The following is a 13,906-nucleotide window of genomic DNA, read 5'->3' as shown; positions in this document are numbered from 1 at the left end:
AAGCACAAACAACAATGCCGCACCTTCCATTTGCCTGGTTTTAGCAGAAAATTGGATACTGATGATGGCTATAGCGTAGCATAAGGCTTCATTACCTTTATTACATTTCATAAGTTATAACTGATTGGGTTTCAGCAAAAAGATATTAAAAGCAGACCACTGTATTCTGGATTTTGCATGTTCAAACCTGTTGCTTCCCTGTGTTTGGTTAATCAAGTTTTTATTTTGTAATCTAAAGAACACTTCAGCTAAGATTTGACAGTAGCAATGCAAATTGACTACTTTTTCCAACACATATTTAATAAGATTATACTGATTAGAAAAAATATTGGTTTTGGTTAGTAACTAATATTAGATATCTTAAAAGCAATGGATGCCTGAAAACTGTTTCCCTCTTTGCTAGTCACTCTAAAGGTGTTTTAGAGTTAAAGTTTGGGAAACTAAACAGAACAAGAAAACAATAATTTTCATTAAAGCTGGCATTCAGTGTGTTTTCTTTTAAGCAGAACAGTAATGAGATAATTAATAGATTGATATACACAAGTTGCATTTCAGTATTATCTGAAAATACAGCACAATGAATATGAAAATGAAGGCTAGAAAAGAGAAAAAAAAGAGTGTTTTAACAGAGAAAAAAGGGTTCTCAAAATTTCAAAATCCTTCTTTTGTACCCCCTAAAATCACTGAATGCTACAGAATTAATTCTCATATAAAATACAAAATAGAACTTGAACTACAAAGGATTTTTAGTAGGATATTGTCAATGAAATGCAATGCAAGATTAACTCTGAAGATACCATTTCCTCAAATGCAATATTCTAGCATTAGGTGTTTCTAGAGAAGTAGGGCACAACCCGATTGTTTTCATCCAAAGTTAGGATTTATCGTCATGGATACTTTGGCGGCATTACAAATATAAAATAATTTAAACAGAAACAGTCACCTTCTAGTTAACAAGAAACTGTAAAAGGGTTCAATATGTGTTCCTTCCAGTTGCTTGCCTGTATAAAAGTTTGTAAGTTTTGCAGACGCTGTTGGACACAATTTATCCTAGTGCCTACTTTTCAGACTAACCACTAAGTAATTATGGTTTATTAAATTCTAGTTAAACACTATACTGGTATTATATGCAGGAAAGAAAGAAAATAAATTGATTTTCTCCGTGTCTAAATTATAAAGTTCACCTTTCTTGGTGTGTATTTTTAGATGCATTTTAGGGATTATTTTGACATAACTGTGGTGAATTCTATACTTCTGTTTGCGAATATCCAGCACTCTAAAATTACTCAGATGCTCTAACCTTCCCACATTTCCATATAATTTTCTTTATCACAGGTTTTATCTTCTGTGTTTGAAATTCCATTTTTATTCTTCTGGGTATAAAAGCATTTAATTAAAAATTGGTTATGAGCAGTTCTGAAAATCTCATGGTTCTTTGGAATGTGGATATTTAATCTGAGAAAAGATATGACAAAATAAGGAAGCATTTGTTTTACTGGAAAAAGTGAGAGAAAAGATAATCAATCAAGTTATTGTTCTACATACACCTTATATCTAACACTATAATTTCCCTTAGTTATGCAGTTACAGAATTAGTCCATTTTTTCTGTCATAATGATCAGAAAAAGAAGTCATTATCAATCTCACTGTTATTAATGATTGTCTCTGTTTGCAATATGAAACCTGTAAATACTGTGTTCTACAGCTATTTTAATAGGACTGGAAATGTAGCAATCATACTATTCTACATTTAAATAACCCCAACTGCTCCATTTCCAGGGCTTTCAGCGAGAATTAATAAATGTTTATTGTAAAATCATGTTTTAGTGTTAAATTGAACCTTTGTTGCAAATCATTTCTGGCACTCACTCAGCTTGCAGAATTTAAAACTATCTTTGCTGATTTGCATTTCCCAGTCATTTTTGCTTCCGCAATGGTTCTTGCCTTTAGTTTTGTCAGAAATGTTTTAAACATACTTTTGAGTCTCATCTCTTTCTCTTTGTCTTGACACATAAAAAACAGATAAACTGGTTTTCTGGAAAAAAAAAGGAAGGATGAAGAAATAAAAATGGAAATGAGTAGAAGCCAGTTTTAAGCATATGTCTGTCCGAATGAGGCTTAATCACACACTTCATTTTGCAAATACAAAAGTCTTTTGGAAATGTATTAATTAAAATTAAATACTACAGACAAGCAGCTTTAGAGGGACTGCAGTCCTCTCCAAATTAGCATAACACTGGCGACAGCCATGGAAATTGGTTTAATAACCCTAAATAGTTACACCCCATTTCTAACACAAATGGCCGTGACAGGTCTAGCCCCTGAGGCTGCTACTGTACCAGTTTACGTGGTCGTTCTGACATTGGGCGGTGGGTATTCCTGTCTGAACACAAAACACAGAATGCATCTCAATTATTGTTATGCAATGATTTGTGAAGCATACAAGACATAAGAGCATTAAAAACATCCTAACAATTTAGGGACCAGGGACAGAGCCCACTTGGTAACTTGTGCCAATGTGACAGGCTTGGAGCAAGCTTTTAGTTTTGCAATCACAGTGGGCCAAGCTTTCAACATAGTAGAGGATCAGGAGTTGCAGACACAACAGAGGACCAAGCAAATAGAATAGCAATGATTTCAAACAATCCTTTAGCGTCTTCTCTGACACTGTGCTCTGAGCATTAAACTTTTACAAAAATAACCGCAAAGGTGTTCCCTTCTAATAAAGCTGCAGCTTTGAGGTCAGACTTTAGTTAAGTGTCCAAATGCACAAACTCAAACAACCTTATGCCCAGTCTACATCACTTTAAATGACAAGAGGAAACCACTCCTCCCCCTCCCCCAAGATTTATGGGATAAGTAAAAGAAAAAGTATATTGAAATGGAGTTTAATACCCAATGGTTCTTTTTACACTTAATCACTCACCCAACTTCTACCAGTCTAATCCTTTCCAAATGATGCTCCTTTACACTTTACATTGATATCACCATTTATTTTGCTTAGACTGCCAACTGCTTTAGAGAGATGTAGAACAGAGAGAGTGGTTATTTGTGTCTTTTATTTGTTATAAATACATATAAATATGTCCAGCGACTTTGTGTTTTGTTTACCAAAGAAGAGCAATGACTTTGGAAAGTCACCTGGAAAACCCAAGGAAGCTGAGAAACAGGCAAAAAAAGCAGGCAACAGTGTACAATCAAAAGATCTTTGTCAGTCCAAGAATGGGTTCTTAACTTGGAAAGAAACTCATACAATTGTAAAGTTTCCATGGTTTTACCAACACCACCAAAAACCAAAACCTGAGAGATGATTAGATGGCATTCAATTTAATTCGTGGGCACTCTCTATTAGAGCTGCCTACGTAATACATTACCCTCCCCCTTTTTTTTTATAAGTGATTTTGCATTCTGAAAACATTGCATAGTTTTTACTCAGGTTGATCAATCCAAAAGAAAACTCACTGAGATTCCCATTTCCAGATTTTCTCTCTTTTTGCTCTCTCTGTGTGTTTTCAAAACTTTGTTTAAACGGGCCGAAAACTTTACGGGTCAAAGCAAGTTGACAGGCAAAAGGAACGCTCAAAGTTAATCCGTGAGCAGGTTGGGAAGAAAATAAATAAATAAAAAAAACCGCTACCCAAAGTTGCAAGCAGCACGACTGCTTCAAAACCATGGAAGGGGTGGGGAGCATTTTACAGCACTTTAGCCAAAAGAACTTGCAAACGGCGGGGTGGATTTGTCCAAACAGCTTTCAAATACCTCCGAATGAGCGCGCGAAAGAAAGAACCTGGATTTAAACAAAATAAAAAATAAAAAAGGGAGAAACTTAACTGATGGTTGGAAGCCAGGGCGGATGGAGTGGCAAGAAAAGCGGGCAGGCAAAAGAAATCAAGGCTTATCAGTGCAGTGTTTGCAGAGCGCGGAGGCTGTCCCAGCGGGGAAGGCAGTGCATTTCTCAGAGCAGCTGGGCAGGGCGGTGCCAGAGAAGGGGTACACCGCGGACTGTCCGAAAGGGTTCAGGGTGGCCGGGAGAGGGGCGCTGAGGGTCTGCCCCTGGTTCAGATAGGCCACCAGCCGCCTCATCTCCTCCAGAGCCTGCGCCTGCATGAGGATGTAGTTCTTGGCCAGCAGCAGCGTGGCGATTTTGGAGAGTTTCCTCACCGAGGGGCTGTGGGCGTAGGGGATGACCGAGCGCAGCCCGTCCAGCGCATCGTTCAAGTCGTGCATGCGCCTCCTCTCCCGGGCGTTGATGCTGAGCCTCAGCGAGCGCTGCTCCTTGGGCTTCTTCCCCAGGGCGCCCGCCTTCAGCTTGGCGTCCCGAGCGTAGGCCGGGCTGCCCTGGGCCGGCTCGAAGGCGTCTTCCTCCTCCCCGCTCTGCTCGCCGCTGCTCTCCGCCGACTTGCCCAGCGCGCCGGGGTGGAACGCTGCGCCGCCGCCCGCGCCCGGGTAGCCCAGCTGGCTCTCGCCCGCGCCGCGCCCCGAGCTGTAGGCGAAGGCTGCCTGGCCGAAGCCCGGAGCCAGGGCCAGGTAGGGGTCGCTGCCCAGGGACTTCAGCTCGGCCATCGCCTTCTCGGGCAGGTCCCCGGAGCCCGGGAAGAGCTCGGCTGCCTGGGCCACACTCATGGGCGCTCGGGGCACTTTGCCAAGCGCCGGCCAGGCTCGCTGCGCTTCCCCCCGTCTGCGCCCCTCCTGCGCGGCGCGGCGCGGCGCCTTCCCCTGTCTGCGCGCGTCCTGCGCGGCGCCCTGGTGGATCGCGGGGTTTGTGCTTCCCTCCTGCTGCGGCGGGGGAGGGGGAGGAGGGCGATCTGCGCCCCTCCTGCGCCCCGCTGGGATCTCAGCTTTGCGCGCCCCCTCCTGCGCCCCGCTGGGATCTCAGCTTTGCGCGCCCCCTCCTGCGCCCGCTCTGTGTGTCTCTGTGTGTGTCTGTCAGTGGCTTGTTCAGGACCTGTCTGGCACCGCGCTGTGCCGTGGCTGGGGGGCGGGATATGAATCATCTATCTCCCTTCCCAGCCGCCCGTTATATTACAGAGAGGGGCCCGCTGGGATTCCCCCGCCGCCCAATCAGAGAGATCTCGTTAATTAATCGTATGGCGTGGCATTCAAGAACAGGCAGGAGAAGCCAAGGTAGTGACCGGCCCGTGGCTACTTAACACCAAGGCAGCGCGCTGCCCCCTTCCCCCCCAAAAAAAGAGCCCCGGGGCTCCTTTCCGCCAGCCCGGCGGAGTTTCCGTGCGCCCTTTGCAGCTTCTGCTGCCCGGAGCCCCGTGGGAGCGGCCCAGCAGGCCGCGGGGAGGGGGGGGAGTGATGATCTGCAGACAGATTCCTCTCTGGGATCGCTTCCAAACGGGCACTCAGTCTGGGCTGGGTTTTTGTGCCCCCCCCCCCCCAAGCCGGGACCCGCCCCGCTTCCTTCCTCCCGGCCGCCGCTTGCAGGGCTGGAGTTTGAGCCACTCCGCCCTGTGCAGCCGGGTATCCCAGCGGCAGCGTCCCGCCTGTCACGGGGCAGACCAGCGTGGGAGCCCCCGCTCGCTTCGGAGGAGGAAACTCAGTACTGGATAATGTAGGGGAGGGAGCCAGAACGTGTTGTCAAACTTTTCCGGGCAGAACCAAGCCAGGGGCCAAACGGACACCCCTGCCCCGCCCCTCAGGGGAGGGAGTCAGCTGAAGCGAAAAAGAGAAAAGTTTAAATCTTTAGTCACTTCGTGGGCTTTCAGCTTGGGGGGAACATTTGCGGTGGGGAGCGGCAGCCCCCTGCATGATACTGCCTTTCCTTCCTGTTCGCCCCTCATCCCCTTGTCATCTGGTGCCCCCAACCACTTTTCTTTAACATTCAGAAGGGGAAATCTTATCAGAAGGTGGGATTGAACCGGACCTTAGGGGCTAAAGCCAACAATTCAAACACAGTCCTTTTTGAAAGGCCTGGCCATGCCTGCCAACCTGATTGCCTTCCTGCTCTTCAAACTATCAGCCCAATAGACAGGCCCAATAGCTGTAACAAAGATGCAGAGCAGAGCTGATCCAGTATCCAAAAAGTCCAGCCTCTGGGGGCACAAGAGTGTTTGAATGTGCAGCAGGCAAAGGCATATTACCTAACTGTCTTCATTAATAACAGAGAGTCTTTAGTCACCTCATCTTTATGGCTAAACCACAGATCCTTAATTCAACTCCACAGAACAAAAATCAGGGGCAGTCCTTTTCAAAGTCTCTCTCATCAAATCCCACACCAAAAGGAAATGCAGGGAGGTGTGAGTGAAGGTAGCACACTGCTGATATAGCCTCAGTTGGAGTATTGTATCCAGTTCTGGGCACCACATTTCAAGAAAGATGTGGAGAAACTGGAAAAGGTCCAGAGAAGAGCAACCAAAATGATTACAGGTCTAGAGAACATGAACTATGAGGGAAGACTGAAAAAATTGGGCTTGTTAAGTTTGGAAAGGAGAAAACTGGGAGGGGACATGATTGTAGTTTTCAAGTATCTAAAAGGGTGTCACAAGGAGGAGGGAGAAAAATTGTTCTCCTTGGCTTCTGAGGATAGAATAAGAAGCAATGGGCTTACATTTCAGCAAGGGAGGTTTAGGTTGGACATTAGGAAAAACTTCCTAACTGTCAGGGTGGCTAGACGCTGTAATAAATTGCCTAGGGAGGTTGTGGAATCTCCATCTTTGGGGATATTTAAGAGCAGGTTGGATAGACATCTATCAGGGATGATCGAGATGGTGCTTGGTCCTGATGTGAGGACAGGGGACTGGACTTGATGACCTCTCAAGGTACCTTCCAGTTCTAGTGTTCTATGATTCTATATCATATGGTCTCCTTCCAATATTTTAATATCACCTCAGAGGCCAAAGGCTTTATTCAGATAGATCAGCTGTGCGTGGGGTCACCTCATACCTTTCAGGGAGATGAAGGACTCAGGTCAGTCTCCAATATCAGACAGGAACAATCTTGGCAGTGGAAGAGAGGCTCAAAGAGAAATAGGATGGGGGAGGGGCAGAATTGGGGAGCAGGGGGTACAAGAGCAGAAGGTGAAGAGGCAGGGACAGGAGCTTCTCTCATGGTCCATCTCCTCCCAGGGAGGAGACAGTGTTCTGGTCCCAATCCCTCCCGCAGCTTGCAGGTGTTATTGCAGGGGGATTCCTGCTCTTTCTCCGCCACATGCACGAGAACAGGTTTAGCTGGAGCTAGAACTAGGCCCTGAAAGAATTTCACAGGGAATCCCAGGCAGACGTTTGTTTCAGGGCTGTAACTAGATGGATAATACAAAAGTGCCAGCCCTAGGCCAATGCAACCAGTTTGTAAAGGTGGCAATCAGTTATTTGTTTCAGTAAATGACAACCTGGGAACCCGGGGCACACTAAGATTTCTGAACGAATAGTCCTGGCACTTTACAGACTAATAAAAATATGTGTCTAGTACCATGAGCTTTCGTGGGCAAAACCCACGAGGCGTACAGATAGTTCGGAATAACTACATAGTTCGAACTATCTAGCCCGTGCCGCGTGTAGCCGCCCGGCACGGGGTTCGAACAAGCCGGCTTTTAAAAATGGCGGCGCCGGCTTTATGCTAATGAAGCCCGGGAAATTCAAATCCCGGGCTTCATTAGCAAGTTCGGTATGCATACATTACCCCCCTAGTTCGAACTAGGGGGGTAGTGTAGACATACCCTCTGTAACAGGATGGACCAGGCCAAGAAACTTCCTACAGAAGGGTTGTGGCCTTGGCACACTCCATCCCAGCAAACTGTAGAGGAATCTGTCGAGGCTAGATTGTCTGCAAGAGGAAGTGGCCAATCAGGGGCCAGAAAGGCCCAAAAAAGAAGCTTCAGAACCAGAGTCAGCTCAGTACTGCCAGAGATTTCAAGGAGAGAAGACCATGGGTGACTGGCAGGCTGAGGGAGTAGCAGTACCATGGAGAGCTCCAAGTGGAGAGCTGGTGAGAGATTGCTGACTATGGATGAACTGTGATGGAGCTCTGAGGTAAGAGTGAGGACACTGTCTCCAGGAGGGAAAGCCCTAGAGGCACCCCATCTCTGAGTGGGGAATAGACAAAGAAACCATACAGAGGGCACCAAGATGGGCCCCTGGTAAAGGTGTAGCCTGGAAGGTGTTGTGATTCTCACGGAGTGTGACTTGGCCAGGGAGCTGAGTAGCTGAAAAGGCTGAAGAATGGCCAAGTGCAGGCAAACACACTTGGCCAGATGGGGGCGCTTGTGAGAGGTGAGCGCGACCCTGTTAGAACATCCTAGAATTACATTTGCCTTTTTGGCCACAGAATCACACTGCTGACTCATATTGACTTTGTGATCCACTGTAACCCCTGGTCCTTTTCTTCAGTACTACTGCCTAGCAGTTTATTCTCCAGTATGTATTTGTTCATTTGCCTTTTGCTTCCGAAGTGTAAGTCTTTGAATTTGTCTATTAAATTATATTTTACTGATTTCAGATCAATTCCCGAATTTATCGTGATCATTTTGAATTCTAATCCCATCTTCCAACATGCATGCAACCCCTCCCAATGTGGTACTATCTGTAAAGTTTATAAACATATTCTCTACTCCATTATTTCAACTGTTAATTGAATAGTGCTAGATGCAAGACAGATACTTGTGGGACCTCACGTGATATGTTCTAGTTTGTCAGTGAACCATAACTATTTCATAAGCATTGTTATCAATAGATAACTATACAATGCAATATCATTAGAGAAAGCATCAAAAGCCTAATATAGGCACCCTGAATATTTTAAATGTCTTAAGAATTGGAATAAGATGAAGCTGAGTCTCAGAGTCCAAATCTTGATCCAGAGCCAAAAAATTCCCCATAGTTTGTGTGTGTTTCAACCTGGAGTTTTGGTTCAGCCCCCTGTCTTAAGTAAGAACTGTGAATAAAGCAAATGCATCCTAGAATGTATCAGGTGTGAGATTTCCAGCAGAGATAGGGAAGTATTAATGCCATTGTAGAAAGCATCGGTGAGACCTCATCTGGAATATCATGCACCATTCTGGTCACACTTGTTCAAGAAAGATGATTTCAAACTGGAACAGGTACAGAGAAGAGGTAGGATGATTAGGGGCCTGTCTTATGACAGGAGACTGGAAGTGCTTGGCTAGTTAGCCTAGCAAATGGAAGGCTGAGAGGGGATAAGATTGCTCTTTATAAATACACCAGGCAGGTTATCACCAGGGAGTGTGGGGGAACAGCTATTTAAGTGCTGGGACAATGTTGGCCCTAGAATAAATGGGTATAAACTGGCCATGAATATATTCAGGGTGGAAATTAGAAGAAGGTTCTAATGCCTCAAGGAGTGTGATTCAGAAGCAGCTTCCTAAAAGGAGTAGCAGGGACTCTTATAATTAGGGCCTTGGGGTCCAATGATTTAAAAAGACCTGGGGCTCTGGGCCCTTTTAAATTACCACCAGAACCTCACGTGGTATGGTCCAGGCAGTGCTGAGCTCTGGGTGGGGAAGGATATTCCCAGAACCATCACTTCTGCCTGAGGGCCTGCCCCTTCTAAGGGCCCAGAACCAAGCCCTCTGCACCTGTCCCAGGACCCAGCAAAATCTATTGCCAGCCCTGGTTATAATAACTGGCCCTACACATTTACCCGAATTATGAGGTTAACAAAAAGCAGTGAGTGCAAGTTCATAAAATGTCACTGTGACTGTTTTGGGGCCCCCCAATGCTTTATGAAATTGAGTTATGGATACAAATATGCATAACTCGAGGATGTTGGACAAAATATCTTATGTTACCTATCAATTTTAATGTCACAGTCTGCTGGATCTGTATATCTTATTTTGGTGTATGTATCGTTCGTGTATGTAAAGTTAGAGATATGGAACAGGGAATGGTTTATGGTTATAAATATGCAAGTGAAAGCCAGCATGAGCGTTTCCAATGCTGGGGTACCTCAATGTTGGGGTACTCACCTGTAAACAGCTTCCTTTGTCCTTTAAGTGTAAGCAGTGGTTGGTCTTAGGAAGACCTCTGACCACCCCAACTGGTAGGGTTTAACCAAGTAATTTTCCAAGGACAGGGAGAATGTGAAACAAAGAATTCCCATGCAAAAGGAAGGCAAAGTTTTCAGGCTCTTTGTCTTTGGCTGGTACGACACACCCAGGGGAAAAGATCTCCTCTGGCTTGGAGGTTTAGCTGAAATAAGAACAGTTTTAGATTATGCCTTGGGGGCCAGATCCAGGCATTGCTCTTCGGGGGAAAGGAGGGAAGGAAGGTGGTGATCTCAGTCCTGTGCCTTGGCTGAGGGAGACCAGGAGATCTGGCCCAGCAGGACTGGGTGGTGAGAAGCCCCAGAGAGCAAAGTGGCGAGTGTCAGTGGCTTTGTCAGCACACGGGGAAGCTGCCCCAAGGGGTCTTCTGTGACCGCCCCCAATCACAGTCCCAATAACTGATAACAACACAGGCTGATGGGAAAAAGTGAACAAAAGAGACAACACCTGGTGAAATCCAAACCACAGGGCTTAGTGATGTAATAATTCAGGGGTAGTGTGAAGATCATGCCTGGAAAACAACAATGTGAGACCAGAAATGAATGAGCCCAAACTGGTGTATCGGAAACTAGTCCAAGTGGTAGACAAAATAATGAGGGGAGGGGTATTTCACCCTTCTTTAGGGGTCCTTAGAAACATCAAAGAAATTATGGGAGGAATAGCTGGAAGAGGCAATGGTGATGCCGATGGAAATAAGGGGAATGAGCAAGTTTCACTATTTTGGATGCCACCCCAAACTACACTGTTCCTGGGACCCTGGACCTTCCTCCTCCTAACCCTGAAAGGCCTCCAGACCAGACTGGGCCAGAGAGAGGGGGGACCTAGATGACATCATCTCCTCCATTGATGCTGGTTAACTCCCCACCTCCACCAGGGATATGAGACTTTGTCACCCTTTTTGCCCTTTCTCCTCACACTGTGCGTATTCCTCTCTTTGCCCATCTTATTTCTTCCCTTTCTGCTCCCTCCCCTTGCTTCTTTCTGTCTAATAAATTTGATTTAGCTGGCCAGAGGAACCAACCAACTAGCTGGGCCCTTGGTCAAGGGGTGTGTGTGTGTGTGTGTGTGTGTGTGTGTGTGTGTGTCTTGCAGGGGGAGGAGACATCTTTGTGCTCCTGGAAGGGGCAGGGCCTCAGATAGAAGGGGCAGGGTGGGAGCAGCCAGCCCTCTAGGGTTGCCAGGTGTCTGGTATTCTACCAGATAGTCCAGTTTTTGAGCCCTCAGTCCAGTAAAAAAAATTCAGAAAATAGCGGACATGTGCAGTGTTTTCTGTTTTTCTGGCTGGGCGCCTGACGGAAGCCAGGCAGGGGCGAGGGGAGTGGCTGGGAGGTGGGGCCGTGATCCCCACCCAGCTTCTGCATGCAACCACAGGCCCCCAGCTGGGAGGCGGGGCCGCGATCGGCGCTGGGAGCCTGTGGTAGCATGCAAAAGCCTGGCAGGGGCGGGGGGAATGGCTGGGACTCCCAGCCACGCCCTGCCTGGCTTCTGCATATAACCACAAGCTCCCCAGCGCCAATCGCGGCCCCGCCTCCCAGCTGGGAGCCTGTGGTTGTGTGCAGAAGCTGGGTGGGGGGAGAGGCTGGGAGTCCCAGCCACTCCCCCGCCCCCGCCAGGCTTCTGCACACAACCAGAGAGAGTCCCAGGCTGGGAGGTGGGTGCAATCGGCACTGGGAGCCCTCAGCTGATTGCGTCTGAGGAGGAGCGACACCTTGGAGAGGAGGAGAAGCCCCGTCCCTGCTCCTGAGCACTGTTGAAGCGCGTTGTGGTGCCGTAGTCCAGGAGAGACACCCACAGGTGCTTTGTAGTTGTGTTTAGGCGCCTTCCATGGGCTCTCAGCCAGAACTGACTGAGGTGGAATTTCTGCTTCTTCTCACTGGGACACCCAAAGATCTGGCTACGGGGGAGTCACCTTCCTACCCATGGTCGCCCTCCCCCCCACCGCTCTGCCATTGGGTTGCCCCGGGGTCTGTCTCTCTCTGCTTTGGGTAGCAGGCGGCTGCTTTGCAGAGCAGGCTCTGCTGCCTCTCCCTTTGTTCCCAGCGAGGTGGCTCTTGGTAGTAGCCACACAGGATGTATGTTCGGTGTGGGTAGTTTTTTTTTTTTTGCTCAACACATTTTTTGCCCCTGTGTTTGGTATTTTTTGGGAGACAATCTGGCAACCCTACAGCCCTCAGAATGCACCACATGGGGTTCCAGCAGGTATTTAAAGGGCCCAGGGTTCTGGCTGCTGGAAGGCTTGAATTGCTGGGACCTGGGACAGTTACCCTCATTGGTCTCCTCCTCCCCCCGGCAGGCCAGTAGCTGGCCAAGACTATATTTTGCAACACCGGTTTCTGCTTGAGACCAAAGAGGGAGTTAAAAGCAAAACTTTAAATAGACCAGTGCTGGTGCACATTTGCCAGGTTTTGGAATGGCTGAGGAGGGAGGTTGCAAGAGAGAGTCAACGCCAGACACAGAAGCTGCAGTTCTTATCTTTGCTGTTTGTTCTGCTCCCCCTTTTGGGGGTGGGCATCTCAAAGGCAGCAAGAGTAGACTCTCCATGTTGTGTATTGGGTTGTAGATATAGATCTTGTTGTTACAGTAACTGAATTAGGTCACTAGGGTCAGCCTAGCTGGTTTGGGCTTGTTCTAGTTAGTTTTGTGTTACACAATAAAATGGACACTTGCAACTCCTCAAGCTCTCTGTAGTTCCACTGATTTTTTCCTATACTGTGGAACCCCACCCGACATAACAAGTGGTGATGAGGATAGGATACCTGTGCTGCCTCCAGCAACAAAAGAAGTAGAAGTCAATGCAAGAAAACAAACTTTTTTTTGCTGTTCTGGAAGGTGGGGGTAAGAACTGACGGCTACACTGTGCAAACTGAAACTAAGATCAGTGGTGCCCAGAGGCTGAAGAAAAAAAAAGAAAAGAAAGAAAGAAGGGAGTTGCAGCAGCCATGGCTACACTTACAGGACCACTGGTACTTCTTGAGGAGACTACAGAGCAATGGCACGTATATACTGAGCTTTTTGAATTTTTTGTTATTGCAAATGACATTAAGGAAGAGAAGAAGGTGCCAATATATTTAAGTAGCTAAGACCTACTCTCTGCTACGCAGTTTGCTGTTCCTTGTTAAGCCAGAGACCAAATCTTACAGCGACATTATGGAAATCCTGGGGTCACATTATGCTCCAAACCCATTGGTAATTGCAGAAAGGTTTAGGTTCCACAACAGAGACCAAAAAGAAAGTGAAACAATTGTACAATTTGTAGCAAATTTGAAAAAGCTTGCTGAACACTGTGAATTTAAGGAGACGTTAAATGATGCCATGCGTGATAGGTTAGTGTGTGGCCTGCACAGTGAAGCTATATGGCGGCATCTGTTATCAGAACCTCAGCTCAGACTACAGAAGGCCATTGATATTGCGGTCTCCATGGAACCGGCCACACAGGAGGTGCAATACCTCAGTGCACCCCATAGGGTACATAAAGTGTCCCAGGAGCCTACCCACAAAACAGTGGGGAGCCAGGAATGGTACCGCTGTAGTAAGCCAGGTCACCATGCATCAGAAAGCAGGTGTAAGAACCTAGTATGTCGACAGTGGAAAAAAAGGACACATTGAGCGTGCCTGTAAACAAAAGAAAAAGAGGTCTGTGGTCTGGCAGAACAAAAAGGAAAATCTGCATACCATCAAGCAGATGCTTGATGATCAAGGTGACACCCTGTATGAAGAAGTGCCATGCTATGTTTTGTCTTTGGAAGGGGGTTCCCATGAATTTTGGATGGCAAACCTGTATGCATGGAAGTGGACACTGGGGAAGCAGTTTCATTGGTCTCAGACACAGTGTATAAGGAAAAGCTGAAGCATCTTCTACTTAAGGCAACAAAGATCATTCCGAAGACATATACAGGAGAA

The 13,906-nt window shown here is 46.9% G+C and overlaps 1 protein-coding gene across 1 annotated transcript; it reads right to left on the bottom strand.

Moving 5' to 3' along the window:
* Window positions 1-2,942: 2,942 nt before the first annotated feature.
* BHLHE23 (basic helix-loop-helix family member e23) lies at window positions 2,943-4,957 on the bottom strand. The gene has a single exon (XM_075900773.2). It carries the CDS (start codon window positions 4,621-4,623, stop codon window positions 3,889-3,891), a length of 735 nt encoding a protein of 244 aa, XP_075756888.1. The 5' UTR covers window positions 4,624-4,957; the 3' UTR covers window positions 2,943-3,888.
* Window positions 4,958-13,906: the final 8,949 nt, after the last annotated feature.

Source organism: Pelodiscus sinensis, chromosome 17 (assembly GCF_052426305.1).
Source record: "Pelodiscus sinensis isolate ZL-2025 chromosome 17, ASM5242630v1, whole genome shotgun sequence".
NCBI classification, from domain to species: Eukaryota; Metazoa; Chordata; order Testudines; family Trionychidae; genus Pelodiscus; species Pelodiscus sinensis.
This window is presented reverse-complemented; position numbering and strand designations above follow the sequence as displayed.

Coding starts and splice junctions, on each gene's coding strand:
- BHLHE23 (XM_075900773.2), bottom strand. CDS start 4,623: ATGAGTGTGGCCCAGGCAGCCGAGCTCTTCCCGGGCTCCGGGGACCTG.